The sequence below is a fragment of the Poecilia reticulata genome, chromosome 22 (assembly GCF_904066995.2).
Source record: "Poecilia reticulata chromosome 22, P_reticulata-male-v2, whole genome shotgun sequence".
Taxonomy (NCBI): domain Eukaryota; kingdom Metazoa; phylum Chordata; class Actinopteri; order Cyprinodontiformes; family Poeciliidae; genus Poecilia; species Poecilia reticulata.
The window spans coordinates 27,179,172-27,199,665 of NC_088851.1; the positions used below are offsets into that span (position 1 = coordinate 27,179,172).

The window sequence follows — 20,494 nt, forward strand, 5'->3', positions numbered from 1 at the left end:
CAGTCATGTTATTCATTCATCATTAAATATCACGGTTTCCAAATATGTAATTAGCAAGTTAAATAGTTTGTAACTTACATATTTAGTTATGTAAGTTACAATCAACTGCAGAGATGATTGTGGTGTCTTAGCTGTGGAGTAAATATGTAGCTTTTAACCAAAGTATTTAGTTTGCTAACTAAATACTTAATTAAAGCTAAATTATTTGTTAGAAAGCTAACTAAGTAGTACCTAAACTAGTACCTACTTGTTTGTTAGGAAGCAGACTAGTTCCAAACATGATTAGCTCTACGCCACACAGGACAAAAAATGGGATTTTCGACAGCTATTGACACCTTGTTCCCCTATCACCCCCCCCCCCCCCCCTTGTGCCTAGCAGAGGTTTTCGTATTTAAATAAAGTTGCTGAGTGCCATGCAAATGCAAATCAACTGTTGAGCACCGCCTTTTGACTCTTATTCATTTTGTAGCTAATCCTTTTTAATTTCTGATAGAGTATAAACATTTGTATTCTTTTTTTAAAAGTTTTGTTAGTTAAGCACTAAATATAACTCACGGATTATGAATCATATTCTGTATAAACTAAAAAGGAGACAGCTCAAAGTAGAATTGAGTAAATAAACATCTATACATATAAAAAAAAATGTTTGCAATTAATTCTAATAAAAATAAAATATACTGTCACGTAACTTTTGAAAAAATAACTTTTAGAATGTATTTTTTTCTGTCAACTTTCATTTAACACTCCAGTCCAGTTGGTGGCAGTAATGCGTTTTCATAGTCGGTCAAGCAGCCGCCATTAAACTCCAGAGGAAGATTTGCACCGTTACTAACGGGTGCTAACTGCTACACCCAACATGAACGGAAAAACCCGCGCGTTGTGTGAAATGGTGGAAAAAGTCATATTTCACGGAGTTACCTTTTCAGTATCGTTTTGATATTAAGCAATTATCCGGCGGGAAACAACAGATGACACCGCGGCGGTCCAACAAAACCGAACTCACGGTAAGAAAGCTTTTATAAATAACACGTGGAGCGAGGCCAGTCGCTTTGTTTGTTTCTTACAGAAAGAAACAAACATAGATGTTATTTTATGTGTGGTTTCTTTATTTGTATATGTGTTTTTTATATATATGTGTGGTTTCTTGTAGATGTTTTATTTTATATACGTGTGGTTTCTTTATTTGTAGATGTGTGTTATATGCATCTCTGTACATAATTATTTTTCAACAAAAATTAAAAATATAAACTTATGCCTTGTGCTTGGTGTATTTTTATTTCTGGGTTATTTTTTATAATTTATTAGGGAGGGGTTTAACCAGGCCTGTAATTATAAAGGTCTAGTGTGTCCAATAGGGAGATATCTACCAACCAATCACATTAAGTAATGAATTGTGATGTCATTGTTTTTTCATCCAATAACTGACAATTCACGTGGGTCTCCTGTTGCGATTCACATGTTAAGTCGAGTCGTTAAGCTGTTAACACCCCCTCCCGCACCTCCCCTCCCCCCTTGTAGGATTCCGCATTCGACTGCGGCCGACGAAACTGCACTGCCCCGCCAACTGTCGATTGCTGTCGATATCTGTCGCTGACTAGCTGCATTTGCGTCAGAATACAGGGTCAAAAATCCCACTTTTCGTCCAGAGCCAGCTAAATATTTAGTTTACAAACTACATATTTAAATATACACAAATAAGTATAGCTACATAGCCAAATATTTATCTCCGGGCTTAATATTTAGTTTGATACCTATGAAAATTTAGTTTTATGCTAGATATTTTGCTTCACATCTATATATGCAGTTTGATAATGAACTATTTATAAAATAATGATGTGGTGAAAACACGACTTTGCAAAATTAACCTGCTCATGACAAAATAATGAACCCATATTATTGTCATTTATGTAACACTTTATTTGATGGAGTGTGCATAAGACTTTACCTGACACTGTCACAAACATGACTGCACCTGTCATAAAGTTCCAAAGTTGACACTTTCAATGGACTTTTATTGCACCATTAACGCAAATTTGCATTTAAAGTGTCATTATTTAACGAATAACACTTCATGACAAGTGATAGACATTCTTTCACTTTTTGTTTTAAATATCTCAATCTGAAGTATTAATGTATTAATGTAGCTTATGTAATGAAATAAAAATAATTTACTCTGTTAGAATTATTTTCACTCTTTGCTGTCAATAGCAGAGTTGACGTACTGTAATAAATATTTTTTCTATGGAAAAAGTAAGAAAAATATGTAGTTTAATGTTTGACAACGACTGATTTATAAATCAAAAGTCATTTCTCAATAATGTATAAAAAATAAATACAAGAAAATACATTTTCTTGTCTTGAAACATTAAATGTACATTAAATTGTGGAATTATGTAAATATGTTCTTTAATAAAACACTAAAAGTGTGTCTGTTCATCAATCTCAATAAAAAAATGATCAGAATCATTTCTATCAAATAAAAACATTGTTCTCTTTATTCAGAAATGCCACAAAACAATTAAATAATCACATCAAAAGTTAGAAACTCTGTCTTTAGTCATTTCTTTGATTACCAAGTATATTAATGTGTGTGAGGAAAATGTGTCAATGGCAGGTATTAACTTAAAATACTTTGTAAAACGGCACTTTCTGAAGTTCGGTCCATTTACTTGTATTAGCTTACTGGCAGAGATGCCACATTCAATATGGCGGACGCTGTGACGTATCGCAGCAACGGGCCGACCCTCTCCATGAGGCGTCTACATGTTCTTGTCTATGTTCCCCACAATATGGAAGATTTCTTCTTCACCGACACACTGCATGTCTGTTCGTGCACTGCTGCCTCTCACTGGTGGAGATGGTGTATTACACCACTTTAAACAGCCTTAATGTTTCAAATGCAAAGTTCATAAGTTTTTTGTAGACATCTTGCTGTAAAACTTTAGATCAATTAGAAATTTAAGACTAATTGATCTGAAAAAAATTGCAGAGTGATATTACCAGATATAGCTACATAATTTTTAACATTTAATTTGTAATACTTTTAAAACAAAATTATGACTGATCACAATTTCTTGGTTAATGTCAAGTTGTCATAAGGAAGACATTTTGAATAATGTCAACTTTATATTAAAAATGTCATGATTTTCCAAATGACACTTTATGAAAAGAGTCATAAATATTCATGAAGACTTACTCATGTTCATGACAGGTGTTATGTTTGTGACAGTGTCATGTCATTATTATTCACACCCCGTCAATTAAAGTGCTACCGGTATTCCTCTTTTTATATTCATACTTCATAAAGGAATTTAACAAACATATTCCCATAAACATGTTGACTTCCTGGTTTGTTTTCTGTCAGATTAACTGGACGGCGACCTCTGAAAAAAAATCAGAGTGTGTGAAGCAAGGCGAGAGCATCGAGGTACACTGCAGCACATTAAAATAAGAAAATGTCGTATGTTCTCCCTCATCTTAAAATAGTCTGTAATAGCTGTTCTTCTAACAGGATTGTGACAACTACATCACAATGATGCACACTCTGGATGATGGCAGAATTCTGGTTTGTGGAACCAAAGCATTTGATCCGACCTGCACACACCTGGTACGTTCCTCCCATACCTAAGGCTGGGTTGATGTTCTGTAGTACCAGAACCATCGGCCGGGCATTTGCTGTGTAGGAGGAATTTAGTTTATTGCAATAAAACAGGAAAGGATGTAAAAACATGCAGTTGCATGGATAAATAAGTAGTATCATTTCTAAATCATTATAAATTGATATTTTTACAGATTGTCAACGAAGGACGTATCACCATGGAGGACACAACTCAGACTGGCAAAGGGACAATTCCCTTTAACCCCAAAGAAAAATTTGCCTCCATGATGAATGGTTGGTGCAACACTTTTTATTCGCTCAGTATCTCAGTGCTTCCTGGTCTGGATTCATCATTTGTTAAGTTCTTGTGTAAATTGGTCTGGATTCCTTATGTTATGTGTCCTGTGTGGACCGTAACCGTTCTTGACCAAACGGCAGGTGTGCATCGAGAAATGTCATTCTATGAAATGTTTAGTTGTGCTCCTACGTCTCCATGGTCGTACGTTTACTTAGACCTACATAAAACATCAACCAGTGAACCTGCATTGTTTCTACTTCCCAGATCGCATTCTCGTCTTGATGCTTCAAAGCCTTAAGAGCACAAAAAAGTTAACACTGTTTGGATCTATCGGCTTCTGAAAGCCAGGAAGCTACTTTTAAACTCAGCTAGGCTGTTTATTAGTTCACCACAAATTTATCTTTTGGGAAATTATGGGTTGCAGTGTCTAAAGTTACACACAAATATTAACAATAGTTTCATTTAATTTTTCATTTTACTATATTTTCATTTCACTTTTCTATTTTCCAAACAATTTTTCATAAACACCTGAGTTTTAATTCCAATTCCTTTATCAAATTTGGTAGCCCATTTTTTGCATATAATTTGGCCTGGAATGGGGCTTTCTCCTTCTTCCCCTGAAAATATGATTTAATTATCAATTTAGATTCAATTTGGAATCTGTTATTGTTTGTAAGATAATTTGCTCAAAATATAGAATATTTTGAGGTGTTTCACAAGTCTTTCAAATTTACTATCTAGAATTTAAGATGGACTGAGAGGTTATAGATTTAAAGTTCCATCGGTTATGTTTTATCTCTATAACATGTCCCTGTGTTCTTATTAAAAGAAAACACAAATCAAACACAACACAGAAACTTAGAATTTAAAAAACAATTTGGGAAAATCAACTCATCCTTCTAAAATGTTCATATTCCCCATCAACACCACAAAGAAGTTTATTTTTTGAATATTAGTTGTAAGATTGTGCTTATCAAAACTACGAAAAATTTCAGGCTTGTTCCCAAATATCTCATGTCGAGCCATCCATCCATCCATCCATCCATCCATCCATCCATCCATCCATCCATCCATCCATCCATCCATCCATCCATCCATCCATTTTCTTTACACCCTTGTCCCTTAGTTGGTCAGGAGGTGCTGGTGCCTCTCCAGCTAACGTTTCGGGCGAGAGGTGGGGTCACCCTGGACAGGTCGCCAGTTTGTCGCAGGGCAACACAGAGACACACAGGACACCCAACCACACACACACATAGGGAGAATTTAGAGACACCAGTTAACCTGACAGTCATGTTTTTGGATTGTGGGAGGAAGCTGGAGTACCCAGAGAGAACCCACCATGCACATGGAGAACATGCAGACTCCATGCAGAAAGACCGCAGGCTAGAAATCGAACCAGAATCTTCTTGCTGCAAAGCAACAGTGCTACCACTGTGCAGCCTCAATTTCAAGTGTGTCCAATTAAAACAAGCCACAATCATCCTCAAAAATATTTTCACAAATATTGTGCAGTGACTCTTTTCCTTATAAATGTTGATTTTATCAGATAAAATGTTTTACCTGGAAGCCAAATGTTGCATTATAATAGACGGTTAAAAATCAGAATGTGGATTGCTTGCTAGAAAATCAATTTTATCTTTAAATACAGTTGATTAGAGAGAACAGCTTAAATAGTCTTCAACATTCCTCTGAGGTGAAGGTATTGTGTTAATGTGATGTCATTGCTTCCTAAGCCTGTATACCGCCAATGTGTAGCAGAACCTAAATTTATGTGTGAATTCAACCCATGATGAAAGATCAAGTCTGCAATTTCTCAGTTTTCATTCATGTTAAATCCCCTTTTACGTAACTTCAAAATATTTGTAACCAGTTAAGACTTAATATCATAAGAATTTATATAATGTTATTGTGCTCCAAATAGAGCTGTCTATTGTTCATCCCCATTGTAACACTTAACCTCAAGCGTAAGAAAGATTATACCAAAATTTAGCTTCCAATTTTCATTATACTTAACAAATTTGAAGCCGTTATCAATTAAGCGAAATTTCTAGAGTTTCAAGACATCAGATGTCACCCTGTTTTCAATATTACCTGAAAAGTATTAAGTAAAAATCCTCCTATTGTACAAGCAGATGATAAGTAAATGTTGATGTTAAAGTATAATTCATGTGATCATTCTTTTTTAAATCAAATCTCTTTGTTTTAAATACTTCAATTTATTTTTATGACAACCTTAAATTGTAGAGTGGCCAATTTGTAATCTTCCTGCTGGAGCCTCTTATAAAGTGCTCATTTTGTCAGGTCTGTCCAGTCTGAAAAACATCACCGTAGTCAGTGTTGAATCCGTAAAGTTCATACCTTTAGCCGCGTTGTCATGGGTTTCTGTCATAGGTCTGCGATTGTCATCCATCTCTACACAAAATGAGTTTTCTGTGCCAGGAGATCCTCCTATAAGAAATGAATTTATTTATTAGTATTTTTCACCTTTCTTGCTGTAGCTGTTGGAAAAGCACATTTCATTACTCAGTTATTTTACATCCATCTTCAAATAACTTTGCTGTGGGAATATAGTTTTAGATAGACAAACATTTTCTTATTTAATTTTTTTTCCTTTTTCACCATTTTATCACAGTAATTATTATTCTGAAGATGCCGACTTGGAAGGGGTCCCATGCTGTGTGAGGAAAGCTATGAATTGAACTGATTGTAAATGTCACATGATTATATGAAATATAATACACATGATGTCTTCCATTTATCCAGTTTGAGAACTGAAGTCAGAAATGAGTGAGAGCGCGGTAGCCCCTACTATGTCTCCCAATTGTGTTCTGCTGAGAAAGAGAAGAAACATTTGTAAATATGTTCTTTTTTCCAAAATGAAACACACAAATTTCAAAGTAATTTATACTTCTAAACTACACCAAAATCCAAATATCTTGAAAAACTGGTTTGCAACAGTGATTATTGAAAGAACTCCTTAAGAAATCTTAAAATGCAATCGAAATGGTTATTTCACAGTGACCTCCCCCTGCCTTGTTCTCTACTGTGCCCCTATGCTGAGAGCAGGATTACTGTTTAAGGCAAGTAATCATAAAAAGTTTTATTGGGCCACAGAGCAAAGATGCCGAGTTTGAAGCAAACATCCTTGATCTGTAACCACAGATTCTATCCTGGAACAAAGTTATAAAATTAACTACCATTTTTTAATCTCCTCTTTGATCCCCATTCTGGTTCCTGTCTTCTAACCAGCTTTGTCCTGTGGCCTGCTGTTATCACTTTCCTAAGCAAATCCATCTTAAAGGACATCAAACTACTCTGGGAGGGGGGAACCCACAGCTCCTTTGCTCTATAATAACAAAGAACATCATGTTTTACCTGTGACCAACAAAACAAATCCAGCAGTATAACATCCAACAAAAAGCATTTTTGAATGGTTGTTTATAATATTCTCATTCACATCCATCAACACAACCACAAAACAAACAAACCAACAAAAATATGTATAATAGAGCTCAATCACAGCTGAAGCAACACAAATACTCAGACACACAACTCAATGGTCCCCTGTTATATAGGTACTTGAGTGCACAACTCCGCAGGGCTGTCACTTTCTGTACCAAGACACACACTTACACAAGCTGGCCTGACACTTCCCTCACCAACATACACAAAGTGCAAAATTAATGCAGTGAGCTCATCACACTCCAAAAACACTCAAATATGCAATAAGGTCAGCATCCTCCAAGAACAACATACACAAAAAATTAAAACAGTATGTCCCTTATACTGGTTTTTCTTTATTTTTCCATCACTTAGGTGCCCCAAAAACTCTAAAATGGACAGACTTTTCAGGGGATCCTAACCCAGTGTATCATTTCCTTTAGCTTTCAGGGTGTTTCCTAACATCATTTCCTCTAGCTTTAGCTTTGCAACTAGCTAAAAGAGATAGAGAAAAACACAATTATTTATTCTCAACAACAGGGAGCCTGTCGATTAGTTTGCACACTGCTTAGTGTTGTCACCGTACCCTAAAATACGGAATCATTCTGTATTTGGCTGTTAAATATAGCGACCCGTATTGAACCGATAAGGGATGCGATTTGTTCCGTATTCTATAAATGTCAGATAGACATGCCTATCGCACACATAACAACACTAAGTGTAGCAATAATGACCAAAACAAAACACAGAAAATATTAAGGTCAGCTAAATTGTCATGGCGGAAGCTAAAGAACCTCCAGAACATTACGGACCAAGACTGTTGTCACGGTTACCTAGAGACGGACACTACGTAGCTGCGGTGGGCAGCTGTCAATCCATGTCTTTTTACAACATCCTCGACCCGACTCTTCACCGTACTTAGAAGTAAAACCTTTCATAAAGATACAGACGTGCGAGGGAAAACGCAAATCCTAGGCTTAATAATGTTAGTGAGGATGAACACAGGCAATTAAAAAAATGTCCATTGTGCTGCTGTATGAATCAGAAGAATTTATTGTCATTGTCAGAAAGACAGCAAAACTGCAGTTTCAGTCAGCCAGAACAGTCTTCTTTAGACATAACAACCAGGGGAGGATAGCTGGCCAGCCAAGGCCAGCCCTGGGTCCAGATTCCGATAGCAGAAATGTGTTTAGGTCAGGCTGACATTCGTTTACTGCCTGCCTTGAAAGTCTCACTGGAGCTTCTCAGTGGCAAATCCAAACAGCCAAATTTAGGGTCTCCCACCTGATCAGAGCGAACAACGTTCTCCAAGGTCACACAGTATCCATTCTGAATCCGAGATCCGCTGCCCGGCCACGGTCCTGTTCCAGGATCGCACCCAGTCTGCGGCTCAGCTCCCGTATATTCTCAGTCTGAGTGTTAATCGCTCTGCAGATCCCATCAACTGTACCCAGCAGCCTTGAAGTGGCCAAAACGGCTGCCGGTATCTTCCGAAATTTCCCATAAGCCAGGTATCCGCCAACTCCAATAAGCAGAAAACCTGCTATCATAAATCCAATCATGTACACATCTTCAACATCCTCGACTGACATCATCATCAGACACATGGTCTTCCACTTCCATGTAGAATCCATCATGTATCTAGTGAAGGATGTCCCATCAGGACACGAGGGTCCCCTTTGCCTGGTTTCCCAGTGGAGAAAAAATTGTATCAGTTGCGTTGAGAGACCAGATCCATAATTTGCAACTTCAGAAGCTAATCAAAAGAAAGACTCTGAAATCACAGGACACAGACGCTGAGCAGGGAAGGTAGTGGGGACAGAGAGACAGAGAAAGTGCATCCTCCTCCTTCAAAGGACAGAGCAGAAATGTAATGGATCAGGAGAGGAACACTGCAGACCCGTTAGAACCTAAAAAACTTGAAATCAGTGGCTCTTCATCCTTCAATCATCTCCTGATGATGATTGAGGCTGATATGGTGCAGAACATTTTGCTATGAGTAAGTTTCTTATTGTGCTTTTACTGGTTTTATTATTTTCTTATTTAATGTATAATATTCCATCCATCCATCAATTTTCTTGACACCCATGTCCCTCAGTGGGGTCGGGAGGGTTGCTGGTGATCATCTCCAGTTAACGTTCCGGGCGAGAGGCGGGGTACACTCTGGCCAGGTCGCCAGTTTGTCGCAGGGCACCACAGAGACACACAAGACAAACAACCATGCACAAACACACTCACACCTAGGGGCAATTTTGACAGACCTCCATGTAGAAAGACGGGGGCCGGGAATCGAACCCAGAACCTTCTTGCTGCAAGGCAACAGCTCTACCAACTGCGCCCATGTATAATAATATTAGCCAAAGCAAATGGTCATTTAAAGAACAAGACATTCAGATAGATACTAAATACACTAAATATATAAATCTTTCCTACTTTAAAAGGTTTGTTAGGACGTTCTGTAGGTTTTATTTTGAAATGTTGATATATTTTATGAATTTATTGTTCAGTGGTCATTTAATGTATTATTAATGTACCAGACCCAGACCTGCAGCCCAGGGGCGGATCTAGATGGGGCCAACGGGGAACCAAAGAGGTTGTACTAAATAAATGTCTCATGTAAATACTCAGAGGTAGCTCACTTTTTCTTTAACCTTCAGAATTTTACTTTACCAACGAATTAAAAATTATAGTGCAGCACTTTTAGCTACTTTCCATCTGCCAGGGGTCATCAACATGGATCTCTGGAGACACAAGTTTCTCTTTGGCTCACTTATTATATAAAATGATGAAATATTGCTGTTTTTTTGTTTGTTTGTTTGTTTTATCCTTTTTCAAGTGTTGCCATGGAAAAATATTGACTATCCTGCCCCTGTGGTAAATTTGGTCTAGAACCAGCCTCCAAACCTAACTCATTATTTCTATTTAGTAATATTCTTTACAGTACCAGAATGTTGACATAAATTTGAAACTTTTGGCTGTCTTATTGGAGAATTGAAAGGTGGCTATACTCTTAAATATATAAGTAAAAGAAATAACACACGGAGACGTAGTTCTTGTTACTAGGCCATAGACGAGCCGGAGATTTATTACACTACCACGGATTCCTCATTACAGTTTCATCAGTTCAATACTCAAAAATCTTCCAAAGTCTCAACACAAAAAATCTCCCTGTATTCTTAACATCACCCTTTTTTATACACTCTTCACTGGTGTGAGTTTTAAAGTTTCAACCAATGGCGCTGCTACTCTTGGTTTGCATAAAGATTCTGGCGCACCTTATACTGAGTGTGTATTGGACGACCTTTAAAATATTTGGGACCTCACAAACTCAACATCTGCTCCTTCTCAGAATTGCCAAGTCGGCCAATTTATCTCAAATTGTTGATCTTATCTTGTTCAAACAGCATTCCTTCCAAGTCATTTTTGAGTTCCATTTGCGCTTTGCACGCACATGGAAGGAAGGGAATCAGGTCAGTTTGACCAAAAGAGGTGCCAAAATCCTTTTGCAAAAACAACTCCTTAAATAGTATTTCCGCTCTTACATATTCCGCCCTATTCCGCTTTCAAGTGGAATCCTAATTAACCTTAGCAGTTGTTTTTGTTAATTGCAATACTAAGTTCACATAGCTTCCTGAGAACATAACTGTATATAAAACTGTAAAAATATATATAAAAGTCACTTAAAAGTGGAATAAAATGAATTGTGGGGGTAAACATTGTTTTCATGAGTAACTGTAGCTAATATAATAATTCTTATACATTGATTAAACACAATTGGTCATTGCTTCCATGATTGTTCTTCCATTTGTATAAGATCAAAAACCCTGTTGGCCTTTTGTTGATTTATGTTATTTCCAGGGAAAAAACTACCTTATACTACCCGCTCGTCATGAGCGATCGCCAGCGTTACGAAGAACATAAGGTAGCCGTTGTTGTTGTAACTGTTCTTTTTATTGCCGAGTGCTTTACGCGGACATGCCGGTTAAACTGTAAATAACGTTTTAAAAAAAAAAGACAAACAAATGTCAATACTTAATGTTGCAATATTCAAAGGACACAAACTTAAACATAGCTTTACAGCATTAATATATAACTCACCACATTGGGCACCACTCATGAACATTGGTAAGATTGGTAAGATGTAAATTTATGGCAGGTTCGGCTTGTTAGTGTGGTTGCTAGGCAACCTAAGTACACAACTGGTCCGCCGTTCGTTTCCTTCTTCTACACATTAATCCATGTACCAATACAAAGCAACTATAGAGCCCTCTAGTGGAACGGGAGGAGTGAATCCAACATCCCGGCCCCGATGAACTCTACAGATGTTCATCTCAGGAAAAATTGGTGAACGTAACAACTTTAGATAACTATTTAATTCTAACCTTGTCATGAAAAACAAAAAACCTTTTCAAATGAAATCTCTACCTTTTCTGACAATTGAACTTAAAGTGGTGACTGCCAGTTTACAGTAATCGTGATAAGATTGAGTGAAAGTCATCTGTAACGTATAGAAAAACCCACACAAGCTGAAAAATAAGTAAATCTACTCATCCATATTTCCTTCTAGCAAACACAGTTTGTGTATAGGACGGGTGTATGTGCCTCTATGAGTCTTTACTTGCACTAATCGCACCAGACCATCAGCTCCGATGTTGACATCAGTGACCAAACCAAGAGGCCACTGACTGCGAGGCGTGCATTCATGCACGATCAGTACAAGATCTCCGACCTGATAGTTTCTGGAACGGTGATTCCACTTCTGCCTCTGCTGCAGGTTGGGTAGGTACTCCTTCACCCACCGAGTCCAGAAAATGTCGGCTAAATACTGGACTTGGCGCCAACGTCGACGGTACAGATCCTGTTTTACAAAGTGACCAGGAGGCAGAGTGCACTCTGATCTCAGCAGTAGCAAGTCAATTGGAGACAAAGGTTGACCATCCCTAGGGTCATTTGACAACTTTGTTAGTGGTCTCCCATTGATGATGTTTTCAATGATACAGAAAAGTGTCATTAATCCTTCATCATCCAAAGTCTGTTGTCCTGCAACGCTCATGAGAATTGAGCGCACAGATTGAATCTGTCTCTCCCATACACCCCCCATATGTGAGGCGGCAGGAGGATTAAATTTCCACTGCGTTTCTCGCTGGAATAGATGATCCTCAATCCTCTGCTGGTTCCATCCTTCCAGAGCCTTCCGTAATTCGTGACGGGCACCAACAAAGTTCGTCCCGTTGTCTGAGCGTATCAGTTGAGGCGTCCCACGACGAGCCATAAATTGTTAGCATTTATGAATGATTCTGTGAACAAGCTGTGCGCCACCTCCAAGTGGATGGCCCTGGTAGTTAGGCAAGTGAATAGACAGCCATATCTCTTCACCTCACTCCGTCCTCTTTTGATGGTAATGGGCCCAAAATAATCAATTCCGACGTGAGTGAAACGCGGCTTACATGGAGTCACACGATCAATGGGCAAGTCAGCCATGCACTGAGTAATGAGTGGAGCCTTTTGCTAGGTAGACACTGTGCTAGGACTTGCTTCACTGCTATGCGGCTTCTGACAATCCAAAAGAATTGTCTAATCTCAGCAAGTACCCTTTCAACTCCAGAATGACCTGTGAGTTTGTGAAAATGCCATATGATAAGTTTGCTAATCTGGTGGTTTTGAGGCAAAATTGCTGGGTGTTTGGCAGCATTGGTGAGCCTTCCTCCAACGTGAAATAATCCATCACTGAGTCGTACTGGAGTTAACTTCCAGATGCCTTCTCCTTTCATTGGACAAGCAAAGTGAGTGCGTTGAACGTAGTCAATGATAGCAATCTCTGCCAGTTTCATTTCGGTTAGTGTTATTGGAGCATATAGTCTGAGTTCAGACTTCTTCAGAAGGATATTCTTAGCTCGTAGAATCAACACAATAGCTCGTTTGAGTTTGTGCCAGGAGGAATACCTCTGAATGAAACAGTTGATTGCTGATTGAATGGTGAGCTTAGAAGACATTGCATATGTCTGACTTGACTTCTTTACCTCTGCTTCAGGAGGTAAGCTTCCTAGTTCAGGCTGGCAAGGCCATAACTCTTCTTCCTGCCACAGGAAGGCAGGGCCTTTGAGTCATCGCTCACTGTTTGTGAGTTCTTCAGCAGACAGTCCTCCTGAAACATCATCCGCAGGGTTTAGTTCTGTGCAGACACGTTTCCATTGTGAGGCTTGTGAGACTTCTCGGATCTGTGAAACTCTATTGGCAACAAAGGTTTGGTACCTTTTCTCTTCATTTCTGATGTAATGCAGAACAATAGTGCTGTCTGTCCAGAAGACAGAATCCAGGAGGGGTAGCTCGAAGCTTTGACGGATCTTCTGATCAAGCTGTACCGCTACTACAGCTGCTGCCAGTTCTAGTCTTGGAATAGTGCTTGGAACAATATTACAGTACATGTTATTGTTGCTTACAACCCTAAGGTAGCTAACAGCACCATAACCCTTTTCAGAAGCATCACTGAAGTGATGAAGTTGCATGGTGACTGAATCTGCAGTAAAATCTTCAGGTCTGAGACATCGAGGCACCTGTAGTCTGCAGAGTTTTGGTAGGTCATTTAACCATCGGCCCCATTGCTCAGCAATGTCACTTGGGATGGTTTCATCCCAACCTAGCTTCAAGCGACATAGTGCCTGAAACAGGGCCTTTCCCCTTAAAATAAATAGGCCGACTAACCCCAGGGGGTCATAAACTGAGCTTATTGTACTTAGCATGCCTCTTTCCTCTTTTAGTGTTGGGTTTGTTCTTGTTCTTGACCTTGATGATGAAGGTGATACAGTCATTTGTTATGTCCCAGAACAACCCCAGAGCTCTTTCCAAAGATGGATCTCCATCCAGGTCCAACAATGGTACTTGATTAGCATGTTCCTCCTCTGGGATAGACGGTAGAACCTCAGTTGAATTGCTTGTCCATTTAGTCAAGCGATTTTGTCAAGTGAAACCCTCCTTGCATGAGTAGGTCAATCAGCTGTGCTGCTAGACCGATGGCTTGTTGGGGTGTGTCTGAGGATTTCAGGCAATCATCCACGTAGAAGTTTCTTTCTACACTGGAGATAGTATCTGCATCATATATATGTGCATGATCTGATGCACACCTCCTCAATGCAAAGCTTGCTGCGCTTGGAGACCACACTCCGCCAAAGAAGTGGGATGTCATCCGGTAAGTAACTACCTCATTATTAGGATCGTGGTCCTTCCACCACAGGAACCGTAGCATATCTCTGTGTTCTGGAGTTACATATATTTGATTGAACATGCCCTCGATGTCCGCCATTATGGCAACAGGACCTTGTCGGAAGCGGATCAGCACATTCATTAATTTGTTTGTTAGATCTGGGCCCTGGTGGATGACGTCATTGAGAGATATTCCATCATATTTTGCTGCACAGTCAAAGACGACTCGCACCTTTCCAGGCTTGCGAGGATGAGTTACTGGATGATGTGGAAGATACCAAACTTTGTCATCATTGTGGTTGAGCGACAAGGCTGGAACTTCTTCTGCATATCCTTTATCAATGATTGACTTCATCGCCTTAACATACTTGTCCAGATCTGGGTCCTTTGTTAATCTACGTTCCAGTAGTTGTAGTCTCCGTGTTGCTAAGTTGATATTGTTAGGCAGTGTCACTACTTCATTCTTAAAAGGTATGCCTAAGGTACAGTGTGAGCCTTCTTTGGTAACGGAGTTTTCCCACAGCTCAATCACTTTGTGGTCATTGATTGACAGATTGTTCTCTTGAGCAGGGTCGTCAAGTTTCCAAAATAATTCCACCAGATGCGCGTGCAAATCTCGGCACTGTGCCCAATCATGAAACAGTTTTGGCACAGGTTTTTTTCTTGAACAAACACCAGGCGCTCTGGCATGTTAGTGATCAAAAGCCTGGGCACTGGTTTAAGAAATGGTGCTCTGAGCATTTAAGACATTTTAAATAAGCTGGCTGCTTGGTACGTGTGGTCTTATTCTCATGGACTGCAGCCGCTTTGACAGTGGTGGGGTAGTTTTGACAATGTTTCTTTGAGACTTTGGTAGGTGATGTAAAAATGTTTGGTTTCTCATGTTTCTTGCAGCCAATTAACCCACCAAAGACTGGATCAGATCTATTTTCAGCTTCTATCTCCACAAAGCTGACAACGTCCTTGAGATTTGGTAGACGTCCTTCCTTTGTGATGTCGTAGTTTTTATTTAGCCACTTGGCCTTGAGATCTGAAGGTAGCTTGCTGATTATCTCAAATAATGTGCGGTGGCCACTGAGCTCTTCCTCACATTTCATGGCAGCAAGTGTGTCCTTATTCTTCTTGGTTGACCTATAAGATTCAAATATACTCCTTCATTCAACCCATAATCCCCCAGGCTTCTATGAAGCCTTGTTTTATTATTGTGCATTCCTACTAAGTCTTTAGCTCCTTCATACACTAGGGTTACTGGGACTTTCATTCGAACAAGGGCGCAAAGGCTTACCCATTTTAAGGGCAATGTGTTGATTAAAACGTCATCACCACACATCCAGTAACTGTCCGCTACCAGATATGTTTGATCACCGAGAAAAAAAATTGTGTGGGAATAGTCCTAGTTAAATTTACACAATTTTGTTCTTTATAGTCCGGATTTTGATACCATACAGGTGTTGCAACAAATATCGGCGTTACTTTAGCATGTTTGAACCAAGATAAAACCCAAGTAACATTACATTGAACTGTGGTATTACCTACATGTTTTCCTCCATTATTTTCAAATCCGCCATTTGCAAAACATTCATGTTCAGCATCATAATATACCTCATAATTTACCGGAGGACTAGACTGTGTAGTGGTAATATTAAATTCTGCACAGATTCAAACTTATAACCTGCCCAAAATCTCCAAAACCTGAGACCGCTGTGCCGGGTTTCCCGACCTGTCGAAGACCAAGATCCAGTTCTTGTCAGGATTGGCCTGGTAAACGCCAGGTCGCTTGTGAAAAAACTTTTATTCTTCAGATTTTCTGTGTGTGACTGAGACGTGGCTGAGTTTTGGTGAGTCCTGTGCTCTATCTGAGCTTTTACCAGCGGATTGTGCTTATTTTAATTCACCACGGGCTTCGGGGACAGGGGGACGCATTTAATTTCAGCATTTAATCAGCTGATTAACAGCCTGTTTGACTTTAATTATTTTTTCTCCTGGTCATATTTTGAAGCTCTATCTAAATCTAGCTTTTATCCAGCAGGAGACATCTTCACCGCATCCAGTTTTTTTCTCCAGTAGTAAACAGCTGCAAAACTAGATTCATGGTTCCAGTTGTTCCACACATGCTGAAGGAATATTTTTGTAATGATTGATTTCAAACATTGTAAATCCTTTTCCTCTGTTCTCAACAGGAGACAAGTTATATACTGCTGGTACTATAGACTGGCTGGGAAATACAATCTTATTCCAAAGACATGGGAAGAATTACTTGAGGAATGAATTTGATGAGTCTTGGCTCAAAAGTAAGGTGACCACTTGACCCAGTTAGTGTCTTTTACATTGAAATCACCCTGCAAAACCTAATCCCATGTTTGAAATGATCTAAACTCAGACCCCATGATGATTTCCATGCACATGGTTGAAATGAACAAAGTTTCAGAGAATAACGAGGACGACAACATGTTCTTGTTCCTCTCTGAGGAAGCTATCGAAGAACGACACAAGCTGCGACTGTCAAGAGTTGCACGAGTGTGTAAAGTACGTCTCTAAATGTTAAACTTCCCCTAAAACACCACATGAGTCAGTATTAAAGTCTGACATTTGTCCCGATTCAGAGCGACTTGGGAGGTCAGAATACGTTGCAGAAAAGTTGGACTTCTTTCCTGAAAGCCCGTTTGGACTGCCCGTTTGGAGACATACATTCACAGTCTTTGGTCCAGGACGTCTTTCTTCTACGAGATGAAAACAACTTGAAGGACATTGTCTTCTATGCAACATTCACCTCAAACTTGTAAGTCATGTCTATAGGTTTCAATGTTCATAGAATTCAGACATTAGCCTCCTAATCTCCAGCTTTATGATTGTACTGTGTTTAAAATAAACAAACATCTGTTATTCAGCTGCCATAATGTTACTGTACAGAGATTCCTGCATTTAGGTTTCCTTTTCATATGTTAAGTTTTGAGCATTTTCAGAAGATATTTTAAATGTTGCTGTTATGCATCCTAATAAAGTTCTAGTTTCATTGATAAAAAAATTACTTTGTTTTTACCAGGTTTTTATTAAACATACGTTCAGAAACACACTGTCTACTTATTTGATAAATAAGTTGTGTGAAAGAACTAAGTAAAACCCTTGATCCATTTTCTAAGCTTGTGTATACCACACCTGCAAGTGAGAAGCACAATGGAGAAAATGAATGCAGATCTCTGGCAGGAGGTCAGGGTAGTTTCTGTATAAACTGAGTAGCCTAGACCCCACTATTTCTGATGTGGCAGTCTCCCTAGTGTCCAGGGTTAATGTGGTTCCTGAGCTTTTAGTAACAGGACCTCATTTGCAGGGAGCCGTCCAGTTCCTTCAGTCAGTCCGCTGTCTGCGCCTACAAGCTGTCAGACATCCAGCAAGTTTTTAGGGGGAACTTTCTGACCTTTAGTAAATCTGGCTGCTGGGTGAAGTACACAGGAACAGTGCCTAAACCCTACCCTGGTTCGGTAAGCACCAAACAAAAGTAAAATAAAAGCAATGAAAATTATCCACCTCATGTGATCTCTGATCTGTATTATCAGTGTATTAATGATGAAATGCGAGCCAAAGGTGCGAAGACCTCTCGTGAACTCAACCAAACAACCGTGGACTTTGTGAAGATCCACCGCCTGATGGAGGGAGCGGTGACCCCGATCACTAAGAGGCCCCTGCTGGTCCGGTCTGCAGCCCAGTTCTCCAGAATCGTTGTTGACAAAGTAACCTCTCTGGATGGACAGCAGCACATCATCATGCTTATTGGCAACAGTAAGTAACTGAATCATACATGATGACTTAACACATCTTGGCGTTGTTGGCAGGATCAGACTAGAGAATGGCTGTATTGACCAATGAACAGGCAAAAACTACATGCAGTTTCACTGTGAATGTAAGAGAACGTTCTGGAGTGCAGTTTCTAACATTACACAGTAAAAACTACTTAGCAGCAGACTCGCTCTGAACACCAAGAAAACCAAAGATACCATCATTGACTTCAGGAAGCAAAGCACCGACCCAGCCCCTCTTTACATCAATATCAAGAGTGTGGAAAGTGTCCACACCATCAGGCTTCCTGATGTCCTCACCTCCTCTGACATCTGGACTGAAAACATTACAGCAGTCATTAAGAAGACCCAGCAGTGGCTACGCTTCCTGAGGGTCCTGAGGAAGCTACTGTTGACTTCCTATTGCTCATCCATCGAGAGCCAGCTGACATACTGCATCACACTATGATATGCAAGCTGCACTGTTGCAGACAGGCTGAGGTGGTAGAGGGTTGTAAAGGAAGCTCAAGGAATTATTTGCTGCCCTTTTCCCTCTGATGGATATTTGCATCTCCTGCTGTAGAGCTATGCCTCTACTGAGGCAATTAAAACTCAAAATTAAATTTTGAGTTTTAATTTTAAAACTTGTTTGGTCCTCTAGACTCTGGTTGGCTGCAGAAGGTGGTGTGGCCTGATGATGATGGAGGGCGAATCATTGAAGAGTTGCAGCTGTTTCAGGATCCTCAGCCCATTCACTTCCTCCAGCTCTCCTCTAGAAGCGTAGGTTACAGCTACATGTCTGTAGACTAAATGGAGCTGGAGCTAACCTTTGAACTCTGATGATCTGCAGGGTCAGCTGTACAGCGCAACTAGAACTGCTGTTGCTCAGCTCAGTTTGAGGGACTGCAGCCGCTACAAATCCTGTGATGACTGCCTTATAGCCAGAGATCCATACTGCGGCTGGGACCGTCTCAGAGGCCTGTGTGCTGCTGTTGCTGGTGCTTCAAAGTCCTCCATGTATGTCGCACTAACTAAGACATGTTCACTGTGTGCTACGTTTATAATCAGAGAATTTCATTTATTTGTGTCAGGATCCAGAACCTCATTGATGGTAATGTTGGAATTTGCTCAAGGTTTAAATGCAAGTATTCGCCACATAAAGTTTTTTAAACACATTTGCCTTTGCGAGGAGAGTAGTAGGAGAAATTTTATGGCTGTTTTTTCTTCTCCTACAGTGTCAAAGCAGACTATCTACCTCACAGTTGACGTCGCACAGTTCCTCCCCTGCTCCCCTGATACCAATCTCCCCATCAGCTGGAGCTTCTCTGGTCACATCCTTAAGCCCGGTCCCCGACACATTCTGCTCAGCCAGGGACTCGTTTTAACACCTTCCTCTGCTGATAAAGGCCTTTACACCTGTGAGACAGTGGAAGTAGTTAAAGGCAGAGAGCACAGGAAGGCGGTGATCCAGTATCATGTTAAGATTTCAGAGTGTGGGGTAAACTTGAATCAGGGTTTTGTGGTAAGCGGTTATCAGACTATTGGGGTAAACTGGAATCAGACTATAGTTACCTACATTTTAGCTTCTGTCTGTGTGGTTATCAGACTATTGGGGTAAACTGGAATCATCAAACCAATAGTCTGATGAGCAATACATAGATTGCTCATCATCTATGTGTGCTGGAAGCAGAAAACTCAAAAAGTTGCTGGCACTATTAAGATTGGCATCGATAAGAGTGGCACTGGAGAAGACCTAGCAATCAAAGTGGGAGGGACGGATGCCAAAGCATGAGATTTATAGTGTGATAATAGAACAACCCACTTCTGTTTAACTTTGTGCAGCATTGCATGCAACTCAATACAAAAATAAATGACTAAAATGATTAATGTGTGGTTATCCATGCTTGTAACTATTGCTGAAACTATTCATTGAATTAATCGATTATTAAAATAATCACTTGATTTATTAATGTATTTATTGCCAACTGGAGTCTGCAGACTCTAAAAGCCAATTTGTTAAAATAACGAGTACTAATTAAGAAGAAACTACTAAAATAAACTTATTTTGTGTTTAAATAAAAAAAAACCTTGTCTGCAATCTGTTCAAGACACAACTCCTCTGTTGGCAGTTTTAGCCTCATCTGGTTCAATTTCTGTAAAAATAAATAAATAAAAACCTATAAA

At 39.5% G+C, this 20,494-nt stretch overlaps 1 protein-coding gene across 4 annotated transcripts in view; it reads left to right on the forward strand.

The window, feature by feature from the left end:
* Positions 1–20,193, forward strand: part of LOC145550060 (semaphorin-4E-like) — a 61,039-nt gene extending 40,846 nt beyond the window's left edge. For 3 of the 4 annotated variants that reach the window (XM_081603489.1, XM_081603487.1, XM_081603488.1), the window contains exons 4-15: positions 3,365–3,427; positions 3,512–3,607; positions 3,793–3,892; positions 16,718–16,828; positions 16,918–17,063; positions 17,141–17,316; positions 17,866–18,016; positions 18,092–18,314; positions 18,972–19,090; positions 19,161–19,327; positions 19,402–19,451; positions 19,546–20,193. In XM_081603489.1, coding sequence (XP_081459615.1) covers positions 3,365–3,427; positions 3,512–3,607; positions 3,793–3,892; positions 16,718–16,828; positions 16,918–17,063; positions 17,141–17,316; positions 17,866–18,016; positions 18,092–18,314; positions 18,972–19,090; positions 19,161–19,327; positions 19,402–19,451; positions 19,546–19,928 — 1,785 coding nt within the window. In that variant the 3' untranslated portion in view covers positions 19,929–20,193. Of the gene's footprint in view, positions 1–828; positions 1,005–3,364; positions 3,428–3,511; positions 3,608–3,792; positions 3,893–16,717; positions 16,829–16,917; positions 17,064–17,140; positions 17,317–17,865; positions 18,017–18,091; positions 18,315–18,971; positions 19,091–19,160; positions 19,328–19,401; positions 19,452–19,545 lie in introns of those variants that run through there. The other variant, XM_081603490.1, reaches the window with a different exon arrangement.
* The last annotated feature ends 301 nt before the right edge of the window (positions 20,194–20,494 follow it).